The following is a 21,184-nucleotide window of genomic DNA, read 5'->3' on the forward strand; positions in this document are numbered from 1 at the left end:
TTTTTTTTTTTTTTTTTTTTTTTTCAGAGTATGCTATAGAACATGTAAGCAAGCATGAAGGCAAACCTTGGACTTATTTGTAGCTTGTAGTGACCTCAAAATGCCATAAACAACAGAAGGTTCTTCATTTGCACAAGTATAGCTTACATAAAGGGAAAAAAAACATTTGCTGTAGAAGCCGAAACCAAATATCTGCAAAGCTGGAAGATAGATTAATTTATGAAAAATTAGGTTTCCAGCTACTGGGCCCACAAAGTTTAAACCCTGTTTTACAATAAATGGCCTGGTCTAAATTTGGATTTAAAAGTCTGGTATTAGAACATGTCAGATAAAGCAAGGAAGTTGGGGGGGGAGGGCTCTTGTAGTCAGTCTTCTTGCAGATGAAAACAAAACAGTTAGCATCTTCGAGCCTTACTATTCAATTTTATTCTTTCATTGTTAACAGTTGAATTTTTTAAGTTGGCAGTAGAGAGCTTTTTGCTCCTAGCATTTGGCATAGTTTCTGCTCACACCAGAGCTTAGAGGTATAGAGAAATTGAACTAAACATGCTGGATTTCTAAACCTAGGAGGGGTTCTTCCAAATTTCTGTCTTGTATGTTTGGTACCTTACCATCTGTAGGAGACACTGACCTTCTGTTGGGTTACTGGTGATGCTAGCCAGGTGTAGTTAATTCTTTTATTTTCAAAAATACCATAATTGGCTATAAAGAACCACTATTTAGAAGAGCATGAGATGCAACATGAACTTTCAGGTAGGATTTGCTTTGGCCTGTTAAGAATGAGTACCTGTCCTTGCTCCTCAACTCACAATGCTGTTCATGATTGTGGGTTGCAAGCATTTTGTGGAGAGGCTTTGGCTAAACAAGCCTGAAAACTAGACTATAGTTTGTTTTCTTTGTATTAACAGTGCTTGTGTTTATAAAACTTGAGCCACTTTCATTTTGTTGTTTTGGTTCTCATACAACTGTTGTTTTTGTTTTGTTTTTGTTTTTTGTACAGCCGAATTTGTGGGAGCCCTTGTCCTGCGGTCTGGCCTGATGTAATAAAGTTAGCCTATTTCAATACAATGAAACCAAAGAAGCAGTATCGTCGAAAATTGAGAGAAGAGTTTGCTTTGTAAGGATCTATTGCATGAAGTGTTTTGGGCACCTGAATGAATGTCATTGTTCCCCAGAGATTTCATTAGGTGCTCCGTCAAATGTGGGGAAAAATGACTTTAAGTTCCCATCCTTCCCGTGACACTCGATGTGAATGAAGATCTTCTGTCAGTGTTAGTTATGGGTGCTGCGTGCATGCATCAAGAAGGGAGACTTGACCCTAATATTTCAGCCACTAATCAGCTTTTAAATTAGAAATAGTGGCTTTCCAGGCTTGGGCGCACCTGCTGCTTGTTCCTGGGACTAAAAGCTGCTCAGAATACTTGACTCCTTTTAATGCAGTACCCATCTATATCTAAATACATGGGATGGTTACCATTATAGAGTTTTTAGCCATAAGTTTAGTACATAAGGTACGTTATCTGAGCCATGTATCCTAGAATAGTGTCATTGGAGTTGTTTTGTGCAAATAATGAACATGAAAGTTACAGAAAACATCTGTAAGACTGTTTAGAATCTTTTTTCCCCTTCCACTATTTTGGGGTTTAGGAAAATGTATCATCCTGTTTGTATTAATGGAGTCTACTTTGTGTAACTTTAAAGCAGTACAGTTAGTATTTGCAGGCCAATTATTCTTTTTTTTTTTTTTTTTAAGAAAAGACAAAAATCTTCATCTGCTAAATTCCGAAGTGTACAGTAATTGTATGCAGCCTTGTTAAAAGGGTAATTTAAAAAAATGTTTTATTTTAAAGCTCCAGTAATCATACTATTAAAACCTACTGAAAGAGTATTTTTTTATAACATAAAGATGTGGCATCTAAAAATACAAATGTGACGTGCCCTCCATTTTTTTCTTTTTTTCAGTATTCCAGCAGCTGCATTAGATCTTTTTGATTATATGCTTGCTCTGGACCCCAGCAAGCGCTGCACAGCTGAACAGGCTCTTCAGTGCGAGTTTCTGCGAGATGTGGAACCTTCTAAAATGCCTCCACCAGAGTAAGTCCCTTTCTGTGATAGTGGTGCTTATTCAATAAATGGAGTCATTCATATTGGTGAAAATAATAAGTTTAAATACAAATACTTGTGGTCTCTGCTAATTTTCGCAGTAAGAGAACTGCACAGTTAACTGGCACCTTTGTCATGACGTAGCGACCTACCGAATTCACGGCAGAAGTGGGCTGCGCAGCAGCTCCTTTAATCTTTCAGATTCCTCCCCCTCACCGCCAATTGGCAGAGAGGCCCCACTGCTTATTCCTGGTAGGCAGGGAGGCAAAACCCATGGTTTTAAATATGGCACTGTTTTTGCCTTGCAACGGGTCAATAACAAGCAGCAGGGCCACTGGGGCCCTTTGGCCAATCAGCAATGGGGGGGGGGAAGGTGCATGGGGCGACCTACAAAATTAAAGGAGCTGCTGGGCAGCCCACATCAGCCATGAATTCATTAGGTCCCTAGTCATAGCAGGTTTTAGTATAGTTGGTTTGTTAAACATGGCATATGTCTTTCCCAGAGTTAATGACCTGTGTGTGTCACATAAAATCCATCTTTGTTCTTTCTGGGTTGAAATATCTGAACTCACAAGTGGTTGTTGGATCCTACTGTCTATATCCTGCTCCAACATGTTCTCTGCTGGGGTGTAACAGTTGCCAGAGTCATGGAAAAGCATACTTGTAATTGTGTGGGCTGCAGAAGATTTATGATATTGCACAAATTAATCGTGCAGTTCTGTGGTTGTAGGAACATGAAGCCATAAAACGTAGTGGTGTGTTGTTTTTTTGTTTTTAAACAGAGCTATGTATGATAATGTAATAATATTCATTGTTCACTGGGGCTTTGTGATGGCTGTCTTGTTGTCATTAATAGTCAACATACTAAGAGCAGGGGAATTAAAGGGTAAATATTTCAGGATCTGTGTTCAATAGTGTTCCTGATACAGTTATCTGGAGACACTGAGCACTTAATTCCAATGTTTTTTGAGTGAGTTGCACTTGTCAATCATGTAGAGAGCTGAAGTTAGTGGTGTCACATTTTTAAATAAGCATTTTTCATTTAAAATAAGTGTTTTTATCACGAAACCCGGAGGGAATCCCTACTTAACGACAGTTGCTACTAGTTGGCTTGGTACACCTTCTACTGAAGCCTTTTGTGGGAGCTGGGTGTCACTGACTGGGAATATGGTCAGAGGCAGCACTAGCAGGTACCTTTTAATTGAAAAAACAGTCTATATGCTTTAGGACAGTAGTAGCATGAAAATGTGTCTAATCTTTATTTAAAAAAAAGACATTGGCATCTTAAACTTAGTTTAAAAATGTGGTAGATAATTTCCAGTGCAACACTTGTGCCAGAGCCCCCTTGCTAACTCTTTTTGTTTGAATTGCATTTTCCATTTTTTCTCTGTATTTTTTGCTCCCTTGCATCCTAAACAAGATTCATACAGAGAAAATAATGAAACTGACTACATGCAATTAAGTGCATGGCCAGGTAAAAACTACAAAAAAAAAATATTTAGTCTCCCAGCTGTCTTTATTATAGCAATCTTGGGTGTTGTAAGAGTAGGCAAAACATTTAGGCAAATTCTTACTAAGTAAATGTCCCTTAAGAATCGTGCGGCTTGCTTTCTGTGAAGAACCCTACTCACCTGAAACATGTTTCTGCAGGAGGAAGCTATTTCTGCCTTCTCCCCACAATATCTGTCAGCCTAGCAAGGAACAGCTGTTCCTTCAAAGAAAGTGGGAGTATTGCTGAAGGACAGATCAGCCTGCTCTCAATGATGAGTTCCCTAATTTCCTCCCAACTGGTGCCTGCAGAGCTATTTGGCAGGCCTTTGTTCTAATGTGGGGGAAAAGACGACAAAGCAGAAATTATCATTTCTTTCCTCTGACTCCAAAGAACCATGCACTCTTCTTCAATTGGAGCTGAGGTGAATGCTCTACTTCACGTTTCTATAGATGGTGGGAAACACAAAACAAACCGTCAGTCATAGAAGTGCATACTTGCCATTGTCTCTCCCTCCTGTTGGTAGATAAGAGCAGGGGTCCTTTTGTAGGCAGGAGTGGCAAGCATAAAGTCAGGGTTGAGCTAGCTCCCCAACAAAGCTCTGCCTTGTTCTCTCAGTTGGAATGGCTCTTGCTGGCTTCCCTTCCTGGCTGCCAGATTGAGAGCAGATGTGTTTTTGAATATGACTTGTTTTGCAGGGGTAGATGTATGCCTTCCTGTCCATTGTCACTAAATGCATCAAGAGAATACTGAGTATACCACGTATCTTGTTCCATGCGCTATGCCTGCTTCTGCTGAACAGTAATGGATCTCAGCAGGGGTGAAACCTTTACAAGGGGAGTTAGCAGCTTGTCCCAGCCCCCTGATTCTTATTTTGATACATGCATAGGTTGATTTCTTTAGAAGTGTTAGGTCAGCAAGGATGGAGCCAGATGTGTTTTAAGACTACACGTTCTTAGCTAAACAGGAATATTTCCGGTCTTCTGCATGTTGAGCAGCTGTACTAGACGCCCCAGAAGTGAAGGTTGCCATCATTTTATCCCTGTTTCTATAGATAAGTCCTTCTATGAGCTGCTACAGATGATCAGTTGTATGCAGGTAATTATTTACTGCATTCGATTTGCAGTTAAATGAAAGCAATTTAATGAGATAGGGTGGTAGACCCTTAGTTCTTTTGTTTAAAGCATTTTCTACTATAACATGTACTGTTTGTGTGCCATACCATGGCTGGTTGCTTTCAGCCTTCCAGCTTGAAAAAATAGCTTCCTAAAAATGAACTAGTTATGCCCTGAGAGCAGAAGAGGAAAGGAGAAAGGCACTGAGTTTACTCAAAATTGTTTGTGCCTCTTGACTAGATGCTCGAGTGTCTGCAGTAGAGCACAGCGTAGACTGGCTGCCTTTTGCGTCTGGCATTAGCAGCAGGAGGAAAAGAGAGACCTGTCTCAGGGCTTCAGCCATTATTAAAGGGAAGACCTCAGTACATAACAACCAACTGCATAAATATCATATGCACTGTCCTGATACTGTAGAACAACCTGGCTTGTTCTTCATCAGATTGAACAGCAAAATTCATAATTTTAATACAGCTATTCAAAGATAAGTGGCTGATTGGGTTGCAAGTTACTGGGGCAGTGTTTCCCAAGCTTTCTGGACCAACAGGCCGTTGTGAAGAATCAGGATTTCTCACTGATCACCGTGTTCCTTTTTACGGGGTGGGTAGGTGGGTATGAGTGGAAAAGGCCGGTATCAACTGCAGACCACAGCTTGGGAACCACCTTAGAGTACTAAGGTGACTTTCCTTTTTATAAAGAAAATTGTCAGTTCCAGGCAGGTAGCTTTAACTGCCATTTCTTTTCCTAGGAGAATGCTTATTATGAAATAAAGCCTGTTGACAAGTGCATTTTCCATGGGGAACATTTTTGAGGTTTTGCTTGCATTTATGATCTTAAGACATATTTCAGATTCCCAATAGAAAGACTCATTTTTTTAATCCTAAATCGAGTATTTATTCTAATGTGATGAATTTTCATATATAGAGAAAACTAAATGTTACTACACTTCTTTTCAGCCTTCCTTTATGGCAGGATTGCCATGAGCTGTGGAGTAAGAAACGAAGAAGGCAGAAGCAGATGGGAATGAGTGACGATGCAACAGCAGCTAAAATGCCTAGGAAGGATATGTCTTTAGGCATGGATGAGAGCAGAACCAACACCCCACAAGGCATGCAAACTTCTTCCCAACTCAAAACTCAGGGCAACTCTAGTGTAGCACTTGGTCAGTAATCTTTTATTTGTCATTTTTTCATGGTGTTACTTGTCTTCGGCCTTGCTGATTACGCACTTAAAAAAACTAATGTTAACATTTTCAAATTCCTAGGAATTTTTGGCTTGTTAAAAGGGACAAAAATATTATTGCCAAAACATTCATCCTTGTCCTCAGTAAGGAGGCATTCCCAATATGACTTGCATTACTAGCTTTTAACCTTGTGTCAGAACTCAGCTATCTGAACTACTAATACTTTGAGGGTGTTTTTTTTTATCTATGTTCAGTTGGGGGCTCCCTATGGTATCCACATTAGCTGCTCCAATCCCAATTATATAGCTTCTCCTAGGATGCATCGATGTTATTGGTAATGACAAGGTGAAGAGAGAGGATGTCAGGACAAACATAGCTTTCAGTTCAGTAAAGTTATTTTGTTCCCTGGGCTGTGTTAATCTTTTCCCTTGTTTAAATATCTGCTTTTGCAAGTCTCTTCCATCTGACAGTGTTGAACTCGGATACTAGCTAATGAGAGAAATCCTAATACAGTGGCAAAAACTAGAGAAGTACTTCTGTGGTCTTCATGACCTTCAGCCATGAAAGCGAAAACCAAACCTCAGGTGTCTTGCTCAGTGGCTTGTAAACTACCAAGAAGAAAATGCTGATTTGCAAACAATAATCAGAAGGGTAAAATACTAGTCTCCTGCAAGTGTTTGTACTCTGGCATCTGCTTTTGGCCACATACATTTTTAGTGTGCATGCTGAAGGACAGACACAGTACATCATAACAAAGAGTGCAGCTAAGCCCAATGCACAGTTAACAAAGAAACAAGCATGTAAGGTTCAAAACAAGCTTTTGATGCTCCAAGCTAGTATACAATGTTATTGAAATGGGAAGTCCAAGAATTGAAAGACAATAAATGGATATTCTGTCTGGATAGACAGTTGCCCCAAATCAACTCTCAATTTAACAGAAGGCCAGGGGCTTCAAGTGCATTATGAAGTGATGCAGTAATTGAGTTTTTGACTGGTGAAGTTTTTTACTACTTGCTGCTGTTCATCCTGTTTCCCTCTAAAACAGCTGTGGGATTCTGCCACTTCTTCTACTTCAGCTGGAAATCTTGGCAAGACTTTTAAACTTTGCTTTGCTTAGCCCTGAAAAATTTTCCCACAAAATGTCAAATATTATAGAGAAACTTAAGGGTCCCAATGGCGGTAGTTATTTTCTTTATGTTGTTATAACAGGTGGCCACTGAACAGAGTACTAGTTGCATTAATCATTACTAATATAGTATTAATGGCACATATAAAATGAATTAACTAACTAATGCAAAAATTAATCATTCAGTCCTGTGTTGCTCTTTGCACACACATAAGTATACAAAAAGGTCAAGAATATGTAGCAGAGCAGAAAGACTTCTGTGTAATGGTGAACATTTTTGATGTACGCTCTTCTCTTAAGCTGTGGAAAAATGCTGATGAGCAAACATTTCAGAAGTATGTAAAACAGCCTGGGAGACATGCTAAAGACCTGGACATGAATGCACTATTTAAATGGCTGCACTTGTGACTGTGCACCAAGCATTCACATCTCTCATTTGGGGCAGAAAAAATATTTATCCTGGATTAATTGCTGCTGTTTAGGTTCTAACAGGAACCCATCATTGTATTTCTTAGCTTAACATATTTATGTGGGACTCACTGAAATTATTTAAGTAGAAACTGCTACAGTTTCCCAGGATGCAGATTGTTTCAGAGGAATCTTCAAACAAACATTTTGGCTAGGCACACTAATACAGCAGTTATCCTCCTCGGCCTATTGTCAATATTTCCTGCACATTTCAAATTTGGATTCCAGGGAAAATCATCTCTTCCTAGTCCTTAAGCCATAATTCAAATCCCATGTAATCAATCAGTAACAGACCTGATATTTGTTACACGGCTGATTTAACACATCAAGAGAATGTGCAAAGAATCTGAGGAGGTAGCTTGTTGCGTTGCCAATTAAAATGTCACTGTTTCTGAACTGCCTGTTTTCACTGCGTTCCAACTCCTAGCACCACAGTGCACGTCAGCAATCAGGTTGATTTAATTCTGCAATGTTACGCTCCCAACTGTGCCCTCTTTGTGCCCCCAGCTTTTAACTTCCCTTACTAACAAACTAAACACTCTGACTGCTCAAAACATTGTTGGGTATCATGAAAAGCATTGAGATTCCTGTAGTATCATGTTTGAGAGCTGTACGTTGGCTTGACAGATAAAAAAAGTCTATAATAGGAAAATATTAAGCCGTTTGCTTCATGAGAAGTTCAAATGTCTTTTAATTAAATTAAATCAGTTTGTATCCCAGGCCTTTTTTATGTCTGCATAACTGGCAGAGCTGTAATCAGAACGCATTGAATTTTGTGGCATTCCCTGTTAGCAGCTGCAGTGTTAGTACCTGTGTGTAGTATGGAGCCATTTTTTTCTGCTTAAGTCTTTTTTGAGTGACTTAATCAGTAAGCCATGAAAAAGGGATCCTGCTTCATCCATACCGCACATTTTCAGCTTGAGAAGACTCTAGGTTTGTCCTGGTTCTTTTAAATTCATAGGTCTCAGAACGCAAAATTCAGTATCGCTTTTAACTTAACTTTTTTTCTAGCTTCTGAGTCATTGCCTTGCTGCTGATATTCAAATCTGTGCCTGCCGCCTCTAACATCAGCTAGTGACACATTACTCTGAAGTTTTAAAAGCACGTGTTCACTGATAACCCCCCTGCATCTGCATGTTCTGACTTCCTTGCTTCTTCACACTTTCCTCTCACTCGTGACAAATAAACTCCCTATTTTTTATTAAAAAATAAGGAAGACAGTTTATGTTCACAAAACTATTTGCCTGCTAGTCCTAGTCTCATGTTCATGACTAACTTTATCCATTCAGCTCTTGTTTCCTTTCTCCGTTTGTTTGTATGCTATTAGCTTTTGGGTCAATTAGAGCCTGGTCACTTTAGCAGGTGTCAAAATATAAATTCAGCATCTGGATGGGAGAGGATATGACTGGAAATGTGTTTTGCAGATGGCCAGTTTTTCACAAAGGGATGTAATATGTCAAAGATAGGAAATTTTGTAGGAACTGGAAATCTTACAGCTGCCTGGAACAGGTGGCCTTAAGCCCCAGCTTAATTGTATTGTGGAAAATTGAGCTCAAACCTGATGGTTTTCATCTGTTCGTTTTCGTGTGCGTGCATGCGTGTGTGTGTGCGCGTATGCAACCCCTTTAAGCCATTTTCTCAGTATTGGATCATGCTATCCCATTTCCTATAAATGCTCCTCCAAATGCAATTAATTTGTAAAAACATTCCATTTCTGTGTTGTCAGAGAACCGTACTTTGCCAATTGTAGCAGCCCTGGTAGATTAAATCTGGAGTCACCAAAGTCTGATATTCTAGATAAGTTCTAACCTTGTTGGTTTGTTTTTCTTTTTAGTGAAAACAAGCACTGGACAGCAGTTAAACCAGAACGAAGTGGCAATCCTACTAAATTTGCTACAGTCTAAAACAAGTGTTAATTTGGCACAATTTGCCCAAGCGTTGAATATTAAAGTAAACCCAGAGACTCAACAGCAACTAAATAAATTAAACCTTCCTGCTGGAATTCTAGCAGCAGGTGAAAAACAGTCTGATCAGCTGCCACCACCACCACCAGACCAGGAGTCTTTAAAACAGTCAGCAGTCACTCAGCCTCCTGTACCACCTGCTCAGCTGAATCAGCCTAAAGTTGAGACTGATGCTACCCAGGCGGCTGTGCAGAGTGCATTTGCTGTTCTGTTGTCTCAGTTAATAAAGGCTCAGCAAACAAAACAGAAAGATCTTATACTGGAAGACAAAGAGAATGGATCAGGAAATGAAATGTCATTGCAACTCAGGCAGCCTCCAGAGCCCAGCACTCCTGTCTCTGGTAACCGGGATGAGATGGACTCTCCAGTTCCTGCTTACCCACATCTGATCAAATCACTGTATTCCTCTGCAGGTACTGACAGTCTTACATGCCGATAGGTAGTAGAAGGAAATGTGATTAGTTTGGGGGATAAGAGTTAACATGCTTTACATTCCTGGGGATGCATAATTGTACCAACTTAGAAAGCACAGAACATATGCAGAAGGGATGGGGTTGAAAGTGAAGTAGCTGAAACGAAGAGGTTTCATTTCCATTTGTCACTTGGAAAGCTGATTGTGTCCACAATTTTTTGCTGACAGATGTGCCGATACTCTGGTGTTCTCATTACCATTATTTTGGGAGCACCTAGATTTCTCAGTCAAAATTGCAGCCCTGTTGTGCTTATGCTCCTCAAACAGAGCAAAAGATAATTCCTCCAAAAGGTTTAATAGGGTATATGCACCCATTTACTTTTTTGGTAAACTTTTGTTTTCAGAAATAAAACTGGTCCACCCCAAGTAAGTTTTTAACTGAGCAAGCAGCATCTATGGAAATTCTGTTTGCAAAGTGAAAATGGGACAGTTTGCAGACATAGTACTGCACACACCTCAAATATTTAGCTATAGCTTCTTCACGTGTGTCAGAAGTTTTGTTAAATAGAATTAGGTGACTACCTCGTTTTGGTTCAGTTCGTAAATGGTGCTGGCATGGCTGCACAAATCTTTTGTAAGGCACGGTATTGTTTTGATTATAATTTGACCCCTTGTGTTTTCTGGTTTAGTTTTTTAACAGAACCTTTCTTTACTAAATGAGTTGCTAGCTTTTGAAAAAAACCTTAAGCTGCTTATTGGCCTGACAAAATCCCACTGAAGAATCGTATAGCCGAGGAAAAGACCCTGAGTCAAATTCACTAAAAATGCTTAAAGACTGCACTGAAATAAAGTCTGACTTAAGATTTTTATTGCATGCACAAAACTGCTGCAAATACAAAAGTAAGATTGCAGAGGGCCTGATTTAATAGTCTGACCCTGTGTGCATTTTGTTTTTTTTTCTTCTTTTTATGATTCTTTTGGAGGGAAAGGGAAGGTATAGACCTGCAATGGCAACAACAGAGGATATGACATCTGCCTGTTACATTTGGTAGAAGCCCTTTTCTTTCCCAGAACCCATCTTTCAAAGGGCTTTGGTTCACGTTTTCTGTCCACTCTTCTGCACTTCTTGGAATAGCATTTAAGGGTTGTGTGCCATTTCTGATTTAAATTGGGTGGTGAGGTAAACCAGGTCTTTGTTTTTCTAAAGCACCTTGCCCCAGTTGCTTTTAAATTTGACTGTGCTTCAACTTTATTTCCTTTTAAGTGCTGTGGCAGAGTGTAAGGTGTTCTAGCCAAGTGGTCTTTCCCTTCTGGCCTTGGCGCTTTTTGACTAGGAGATCCAGAATTCTTTCTAAGACTCTTCCTTTCTTTCATATCAATTTAGGTCAAGATGATGTGGTTAGACAGCCTGAGATGAGGCTTCTAAACCGCACGCCAGAACAAGAGCGCCCTCGCATCTTGCCCCCAGACCAACGTCCTCCTGAGCCACCAGAACCACCACCTCTCACTGATGAAGACCTTGACTATCGGACAGAGAACCAGCTTTTGCCTATTGGTAATTCTTCAGGAACAGATCCTCATGCAGGAGTGAAAGCAGCTCTCCTACAACTGCTGGCTCAGCACCAGGCTCAGACAACAGAGGAGGAGCCTGTAAAAACTAGTGTGGATTATCAGGCAAGAGACTCCTACGTACCAGGTCCAGACTACAAGGATAACTTTGGCTCATCTTCCTTCTCTTCTGTCCATTACAGTAGTAATGATGGAATAGGAAGTGGATCGTCTGGGGCACTGGAAAGGAGGAGCTACATTGGAAACTCAGATATTCAGTCTTTGGATAACTACAGTACTGCTTCATCTCACTCTGGGGCTGCACCTCCATCTTCTGCCTTTTCAGAACCGTTTTCCAGCTCAGTAACTGGTTATGGAGACATTTACCTCAACACTGGTCCCATGCTATTTAGTGCTGATAAGGACCATCGATTTGAATATAGCCATGGCCCTATCCCAGTTCTGGGAAACAGTGGTGACACTTCCACAGGGTCAGAGAGTACTCATTCTTTACCCACAAAGATGCACAACTATAGCTATGGAAGTAATCTACAGGAAAACCCTAGTGGCATTAGTCACCTGCATGGACAAACTTGGACTTCTCCTGCCCAAGGACCTGGGTATTCCCAGGGATACAGGGGACACATTAGCACATCAACGGTCAGAGGACGAGGCAGAGGATTACCATATTGAGTATCTGTTTTTCCTCAGGCACATCATTTTTATCTGGAAAGACTTTTTTTTTCTAGCTGCCGTTTAAAGCAGCAGTCCAACAGACTTGAATAATGTTAATTCAACAGCTTTATTTTTATGTGGAAAAGGGTCTTGCATACAGTAGGAAAATTTAAAAAAATGCTTAAAACTCATGCTGTCTGAATACTAGATAAATTGATTGTACATGGTCACAGATTCTAGTTCTGAATTTTATTTTGTATTTTGGCAGTTTTAAGTGGATGCTAAATTTAGGGACATCAGCTTTTTATGGCACTCTTTCAGAACTTCTGAACTATGCACATTTGTGCTTTTTTTGTAAGTTTGGACCAACTTTTATGTAAAAAAAAATTTTACAACAATCAAAGCAGGGCACTGATTTATTTGGTATTTTTCTTTTTACAGAACTACCTTTAGTCAAAGGTCACTGTCAGTCTTTGCACTGCTTTCAGTGTTATTGTGGAAGGTGTACTTTGTGCTCATTTCAGATAATAAAACACAACCTTTCTCTTGATGCAACCATTTTATAAATATTGGTCAATGTTATTTTTCTTTCCTTTCAAAAAGTGGATGTCCTAGTAAAATAATCCTCCCCATCTCCCACACGTTTATACGAAAACTATTTTACTTGAATGGTAAGTGCCTTAACATGTAAGCTTAAGGTCTGCAAAAATTCCCTGTACGTTTACCCGTTTACTTAAAAGTACTTTGTGGTTTGAAACAAAGAATAGTGCTAAATAAAAATAGTTACACTGCATAAAAATATCGATGGTTATAGGAGACTTCAGTAGACCATAATTTTAAATATCATTTGTCATTTACGTCAGATGAACCAACCACTTAGTAGCTACCTGGTTTTCTCTTGTTGAAATAAGTCCCCATGTTGATTTTATTAAGTCCCCACATTGACCACTAATGTGAGGGGAAAAATGATTTCCGTCACCTCACTCTTTCCCAAGAGGCATATTAAATATTCCAGTTGTCCTGCCATTTCGGCTCTGTATTATATTGGCCTGTTGGGTGTTAGATTTTTTTTTTTTAAGACAGAAATATTAATTTTTCTTTTTAAATGTCAACAGCAGCAATTAATTAATTCTGTGTGAAAAGCTGACACTGTCTTCTCTTACCACATATTTAGAAGCATTACAGAAAGTAACCAAATGTAAATGACCAGTATTTAATACAGCAGCAAATTTTTTATATTGGGTCATGTTCTCTGTAAATTGTGATGGTGCCAACTAACCCCTTTTTATATTCGGCTGTTCCTTTGATCATTTTAATACTTGAGTTGGATCTCTTTGAACAGCGGATAGTGACTGTAGCTGAAATTGCTACCAGAAACCACTGCTCCAGTTCTCATATTAGAGATTCCAGCATGTTTTTTCTCTGAGAACAGCGCTCTCTCTTCTGCAGAGAGAAAGGTACGACTATTTTGCATGTACTTATGAATGTTTAAAAGCCCATATTGGAAACAATTTTCCAACTGATTATCCAGTTGATAAGTCAGTACATTATGTAACTGCGTGTTTAATTATTACTTTTTAAAAAGTAAAATTTCTACTTAGGCTATTGCAAATGTAGTCTTGTCAGTGACTTTTTGGATTTTCAAAAATAGAAGCCAAAGTTGTCTTATTTAATACTCTGATTCTAATTTATGCCTAATTACTGCATTGTAGTGTGCGGGGGGGAAAAAGCTTACCTAACTAGGTAGCAATTGAGCATCTGCATAGGAAAAATGGTGAGTCCGGTTGCTTAAGATATCCCTGTAAATCTGCCAGTTATCTAAGTTGCCCTCACTGGAGAATTCTGCTGCCTAAGCTGAAAAGAAATATTTGTGACCTGAGTAGCCTGTGTTCAAAAATTAAACACTTTATATAATGACACTCTGTTTGGACAGTTTTTCTTGTACGCACATCTTAGTTTTGTCATTTCCCCTGTAAAATCAAGAGAAAATAGTTTTATTAGTGTCTTAAGACAGGACAGTGTCAGCTACAACTTACTCGTTAAACAAAAAAATCCCACCATTCTCAGATAGAAACAAAATCCATGATTTTTAATAAAGTCAGGCAAAACACTTTCAAATCCCTTGGACAACTGTCAGGGATGGAAATGCATGATTAAATGCCAAGCTGCTACACTTCCAAAAAGTAAATGCTGGTGATACTTCATTTAAAAAAAACAGGTAAGTCAGAATAAAAAATAGATTACAAGAACAAATGCTCTAACAACAAAATCTAAAGAAGTGATCATAGATCCTCTTTGCCACTTCCTACTTGGAGGGAAATTTAAGCCAGCAACATGTTCCTTTCACTTATCTCCTTTGTGTACATACATAGTGGTGCCGCAGTGTAAGGACTGAAATATTGTGACAATTGCATTGAAACTTTGGCATGTTTAATGAATGTTAATATGAAATCACTTGACTAATTTTAGTCTTGAAAATATTTAACAGATCACTAACTTATTAAAAAAAAAAAAGTCAGTCTTAACTGAATATGTATAAATACAAAAGATTAAAAAGCTGACTTCCAAATGGATCAGAAACAGGCCTGTTGAGAACTGTGAGTTCCTTCACACGTTGTTGCTGGAGGGTGCATCGTACGGTTTTCTACTGATTTAGTTTACAGAATATTGGCCTAACGTTGGAAAGCATGCAGCCTACAGCACAGGTTATCTGGAGGCGGGGCTGAATTATGCTCATACATCAAATCAAGATGAGAGATCCCCCTCTTCCATCCTATATATGGCACTTAGCCAGCGTGCAAACACCCTAAGTGTATCGTGAGGAGCTGAGAGGAGTTCTGTGGTGCAAAGTGTAATCAGCCCTATACTACTCTCATTCCAAGTAAACTTAATGCATGGAAGGAAGTGTCTCCTTAGTGCACACTGATTTCAGGCAGAGAAATAGCTTGTTGGGCAGTTCTCAGGCTGCGGAAAAAAGAGTCACCCCTGGGGCTGGTCAGCTAAACTTCCAGGAACCATTCTAGCCCCCAATTCATTCAAAATATGGGCAACACAAAGGTGGCTTTATTACCTTTGCTCCCTTTTCCCTGTGGCTGACACCATCTATGCTGCACCTAAGATGCACTAGAAAGAATTGGAGCCGACATCAAAAAGTAAGTGCTCTACAATGCAGAAGAAAATAGTAAAGTATTTTGGCCTTGGACGTACCGAAGATTTAATAGTTCATTAATTTTCTTGTTAATGTTACAAGAGAAGAAAATAATTAAACATCATGGTGCTAATATGACAGTGACTGAAAACATCTGCAGTACATGGCTTTGACCCCAGGAAAAGATACATTAACCAAATTCATGATCCTAGGAAAAAAGAGAATTAAATGTAATGGGATACTTGTTTTGAGTGCAAATATAATTGCTGGAAAGATTAATTATAGATTTTAAAAAACAACTTCTGTACTCGTTCCTTAAATCATTGTTTCATGTTTAATTACGATTTCCTCTCATCGTAATAGGCATACGATGCCTAATTAAACAGGAATGGAAGGAGTCTTAATGTAACCTCGATGCTTTGAAATTGCTTTTCTTGTTGTGTTTGCAGCGGGAGTTGGTACCAGTTTTGAGGAAGATGTTATACACGGATCACTTAGATTTGTAAAGGCTCAGTAAAAAAGTATTTTTTTAAACATTAACTAGCCTAGATAACTAGGGTCTTTCCTGTGGTTTTTATCGAGGGAAAATTGTATCATATCCCGAAGTACAAGATCTGGCCCTAAGTTTCATTTCCAATAGAGGAAAAAAAAAACTTTAGTCACACTTTTGATGAGTTGTTTTATATTTAAGGATGAAATGGCCCAGAATGAATTTATGTAGATGGGGAAATATTTGATAATACTTCTTTTATTTCCCCCACAAAAAGGAAGCATTGATTTGTTCTCCATACTCATGAAATGTACCATGAAAAAAAAATTCCAGGAAACCTATTCAGATCAAAACTTGGTTTACTATTTACAAATGAAATGAATATAGCCCGACATAAACTAATTTGTGCTTAACCGAGTTAAGTACCCTTTATTGCAGAAGTTATTTTAGTGCAAGAAAATCTAATTCAAAATACCAAAACTGTTACTTCAGCTTACTTTTTCTGTTTGTTTCTTTAAGCCATTTGTAATATAAGATGTATTGTGTGACCTGTAAATAAAATACCATGGTAACTTCAAAGTTTTTATCCTTGTTTTCCCTCTTTGGACATGTGCTAACATCTCACAAAAGGGCTTCACATTTTACTTCGAGTTAGATTGAACTGCCATTATTTTTTTAACTTGAGTACTAGGTAACTTTCAGAAGATTAAAAGAGGTTAGAAAGGCCTTTTTATCGACCCACTCGTTTTCAAAGAAAAATAACCACAAATTTGTGTATCCAACAAATTCTTAATTACTGATGAATATTGTGGTATTAGTTCTTCATTCCTATTGCGTTGCTGACTTGTGATTTGTGAAGGAAACCATAATGGTTTAAAGCAGTCTTGGGTTGTTCATGTAAAACAGGTGAGATGGACACTTGGTGGAGTTAGACTCCAGGGTGGAGATGCTGTTGGTGCCACCACTGTAAGCAGTGGTAACGACTTAATGATAACTGGACCCTTTTTGGTAACGTGCTTTTTTTTATACAATGAATGCAAGCAGTGGTAGGACACTTGAAAGTGTACTAGCATAGAAAGAGTAAATTGGTGATTGTTACCCAGTTTTTTTAAGGTTTAAACCAGGAAAGCCACAGAGGTAGCAATGCGGCTCTAGGTCGTCTTGTGTTTCATTGTTTTCCTTCTAAATAGATGTTAAGTCTGGGGTTTTTTGTTTGTTTTGGAGCTTTTTTTTGTGCGGAGGGGTTGGATTTAAAGAATATAATCCTTTTGAGCAGGACGATGAAGTATGCAAGTTGAAAAGACCCAGCTGGTTATAAAAGGCAGTATCTAAGCTACAGCCTGGGGATACCTCTCACGTTTCGGGAGAAGGAAGTCTTGGTACCAACTACAATGAGAAGCCAGATCTTATATCAAAGGTTTAGGCTGTGGTTGCTTAGTCAGCTGCTGAATGGAAATAGTGTCAAGCCATACGGGAAAGAAGAAAGTGACGCCTTATTTCAATAAAGAAAAGTGAGCATGTTACAAAGGCCAACTAGAGCAATGAATATGAAATTGGATCAGAGGCTAAAGCAGAAACAAGCAACTTCAAATTAGAGCTACAAGCTAAAGCATCTTATGTTTGAAGGACCAAAGGGAAGAAATGCATTGCTGCAGTTAATGCTTGTAAATAGTTGCATATGTTTGCAGACCTGGTTCATAAGCTGCTTTTCTTTCCATTATAAGGAACAGCATGTGCAGTTTTGCTTAGGTTGGTAACTGTTAGCAGACCATCCCCAGAGTCAAGAGTCTTATTTCACCAGAACTCCTGTGAAGTGGAGGAAAGTTGGAATTCAGACTTACTGGCAGCTACAAGAGATGTGCGGGAAGACGGCTTTCCACTCTGTGCAGCCAGGAAAGAGAACTGAGCCTCACTTTCCTCTCTCTCCCACCCACCTGCTAGCAAACAGCAGCACAGAACAAGCATTAAAGCTTGTTCAGTTTTCATAATCACTCAAACCAGGCTGTTTTAATTGTCAAATTAGTGAACCTTGAACTTGTAAAATCACCTTAGTGAGGGTAGAGTGCCCTGCCCTTGCCTTCAGCAAGGCTAGGTATAGATGGCATTTGATACCAACTTTAGGTTGAGGGCCGGGAGAAGTATACTTGTGTTGTTCCTGCCGTAGAGCAGTGCGGTGTCAAAGATCTGGCCCACAGAACTTCCATCCAGCCTGCTGTATCACCGGTAGGTGTTGGACCAGATCTACATATTGCACATGGCATGTGCCAGCCTGGTGCCATGTACTGCACATGGGATACAAGCTTGGCCCTTACCCACACTCTATGTAACATGCAGGCCTAGTGCTGGTGTGCACAGAACAATGCAGAGCTAATTCAACTCCAGGCACTGGATCCAGTGCACAGGGCTGCTGGGCAGCAGGCCTGATCTGGCCTGTGGATTGGCTCCATGTCCAACCTCTGGATCAGCCTTGCGCTAGGTCTCATATTAGCTAGGCTAGTTTAACTAGGCGGGACCACTCCACTACTTCCAGGATGGGAGTGAGTTCAGGCATCTCCACAAAGTGCTGCATTGTGTCATATAGACTCATACTCTGAATGTTTTTATAGTGCAAGCCCATTGCACTGTTCTTCACCATTTTTATCTCAAGGCATAACAGCATTTGCTGTTGATACGAAATATTCAAATAATTTGTCCCAAAATAGGCTGGATTCTCCATGAACAAGTACTCTGTGGGCATGGATAGAAGAAACAATTTATCCAGAGTTAAAGGTGGGGGGGGCAGGGGGACTTTCAATGTGTCATTTGATCTGTAGTAATCAGCGCATCCAGTTTATCCTGTAGTAAAAGCAAGCTCAACTGGGAAAGTAGCAGTTTCATTCAGCAGTTAATTTCAAGTTTATCTTCCACTTGCTGCAGGTTAGAATCGGGCACACACAACTGTTGCCACAAATCAGCTGATAGGTCTTAAGTTCTTCCTTGACTTTTACCTTAGTATCATATGTCCATGGGCAACTGGTGCCACCTTAGTCGGGAGGGGGCATGTGCCCCCTCAGCGACTGGGGGGGATGCCCCTGTGGCCAATCTTGTGTTCCCACCTGCCTCCCTGCCGAAGCAGGGAGCACATGCACCCCTTATGTATCGCCACTGCATATGTCTGTCTATATTTGAGCCTTAAGGGGCCTGGTGCTGCAAAAATATATGCAGCTCTGTTCATGTACTGATCTTATTAGATTGAGTGAATTTCTTTGAAGTAGCACTTTTATAAAGCCAAATGTTTTTAAAAATATCAAAGCATACAGAATAGCAGACACTTTTAACAGGCAGTAAACTTTAAATGCAACTAACTTGGAAAAGCCATTTGGCCTTGCAAAGTGACCTTGAGATCTGAAAGTCAACAGTCAGCAGGTAATATCTTCAGTAAAGCATTTTGAATGGCAAATGCTGCCCTTGGTATAACTGAGTAGAATCTGGCCCAGCAGTTCCAGTTTAACAACTTTGGTGGCATCTGAGATTCTGTTGCTATGACAGGAGGAAACCTTTAATCACTAAACAGAGCGGATACAAGAGTATGATCTAGTGGGAGAAGGTGCCATTTTCACATAGCTGCCTTTCAGAGTTTAATTGCTCTACAGTTAATGGCAATTAGAGTTATGCAAAACATTTTCAATACCCTTCCTTCATGACAAGATTCCCTTTTAGCAATGATGTCAGTTCTGTAACTTCTGCATTTTTGAAGGCTTTTGATAAAGATGCATATGACTTTCTCATAAGTTAGCTGGAGAAATACAGGCTCCATCAGGGGCAACCCAGATACAGCCCGCAGAGCCTATGGAGCTCCCCACAGGTCTGGAAAATTGGCAGTGCTGAATTGCTGCCACTTATCCTGCCGCCAATTTTCTGGACCTATGGGCCCAGATCTAAAGTAGTCATTGCCAAATATCAGCCCGATTGGCCAGATGACGTAGGTCTGCACTCAAGTTTTGAGTGGGGTTCCACAGAGGACTACACTGGGTCATACTACTTAACATTTATTAATGATCTGGATGCCAGAATAGAGCTTCCTAGGCATAATGAAGATGATCTGAAACTGGGAAGATCACAAACATTTTAAATTCAAAAGGCTCTTGTTAGATTGGAAAGCTGGGGCTAGAGACAATAGTTTCATAGTTTCTAGGGTCGGAAGGGACCTGAGCAGATCATCTAGTCTGACCCCCTGCCATGGCAGGAAGAGCACTGGGGTCAAATGACCCCAGTAAGGTGGTCATCCAACCTCCTCTTAAAAACCCCCAGGGTGGGAGCCTGCACCACCTCACTTGGCAGCTGGTTCCAGACTCTAGCTGCCCTGACCGTGAAGTAGCGCCTCCTGATGTCCAACTTAAACCTTCCCTCCGCCAGCTTGTGACCATTGTTCCTGGTCACTCCTTGCGGCGCTCGGGGGAACAGGGACTACCCCAGCGCCTGCTGATCCCCCCTAACCAGTATATAGGATGAATAGGAATAGGATGAATAGGATGAAGCAAAACACAGACAAATGCAAGGTATTATGTCTAGCGAAGAATAACTACATGCACCATATAAAAACAAAGAATTTGTGCAGGATAGCGTTGTTAAGAAGGATTAAAGGGTTTTGGTGGATCACAAACCAACATGAATCAGTAATGTGATGCAGTTGTAAAAAAACAGCATCAATAAGAGTATTAGGTGTAAGACATGGGAAGCAAGAGCACCACTTGGCCTTAGCTGGGCCTCAGCTACAGTGTGTGTGCAGTTCTGGGCTCCACATTTTAAGAAGGATGTAAAGAAAATAGAGAAGTCTAGAGGTGGGTAAAAAATAAGCACTGGATAGGGTATGATTTATATAAATTGACAAAGAGGGTTGGATGAGATGTCCCTTCAAACCCAGCCCTATGATTTCAGCATGTCCTAAAGCAGTGTTTCTCAACCTTTTAAGTAGCAAGTACCCCCTAACTTCTGAAAATGTTAACAAGTACCCCAACACTCAATTTTCCAGGGGACTTTATATTTACAGACTAATGTGTGCCAGCTATGAAACTATATGTTGGAAGAAGGGCTGTGTATGTAACGCTGTGATATGACAGGTGTCTGATCTGGTGTGGGTACGGTTGCCACCTTTTATACCAGGGGTGCACAACTCAAGTATGTACCTGGGCTAGAGGTGACATAGGCCAAAGCGAGGAGGGCTGAACCCAGTGTTGTGTAAAGCACGGCCCAGCAAATTATTACTGGGAAATTTAAAGCGCTGCGCAATATGCGGCACACCAAATGTTTTGCCATGGTTTTGAGAGGAAAACAGGGCAAGAGAGACAGTGTTGGGGTACCTGCGTCCCCCCTGCATGTGTCTCAGGTGCATGTACCACAGGTTGAGAAACTATGTTCTAAGGTCTCCCCCACATTTTGTTTTTATGGCATGCTGGCACTCCAGCACCTTCCAAGGTAGACATTGTG

General features: G+C 40.1%; 1 protein-coding gene across 1 annotated transcript in view; it reads left to right on the plus strand.

The window, feature by feature from the left end:
• Positions 1-15,058, plus strand: part of CDK13 (cyclin dependent kinase 13) — a 105,863-nt gene extending 90,805 nt beyond the window's left edge. Inside the window, exons 13-17 of the mRNA XM_019508721.1 lie at positions 1,001-1,117; positions 1,963-2,094; positions 5,661-5,866; positions 9,316-9,858; positions 11,242-15,058. Of these exons, the coding sequence (XP_019364266.1) occupies positions 1,001-1,117; positions 1,963-2,094; positions 5,661-5,866; positions 9,316-9,858; positions 11,242-12,098 (1,855 nt within the window). The 3' untranslated portion in view covers positions 12,099-15,058. The remainder of the gene's footprint in view (positions 1-1,000; positions 1,118-1,962; positions 2,095-5,660; positions 5,867-9,315; positions 9,859-11,241) is intronic.
• Positions 15,059-21,184: the final 6,126 nt, after the last annotated feature.

Source organism: Gavialis gangeticus, unplaced genomic scaffold (assembly GCF_001723915.1).
Source record: "Gavialis gangeticus isolate Ggan-Ray unplaced genomic scaffold, GavGan_comp1, whole genome shotgun sequence".
Classification (NCBI taxonomy): domain Eukaryota; kingdom Metazoa; phylum Chordata; order Crocodylia; family Gavialidae; genus Gavialis; species Gavialis gangeticus.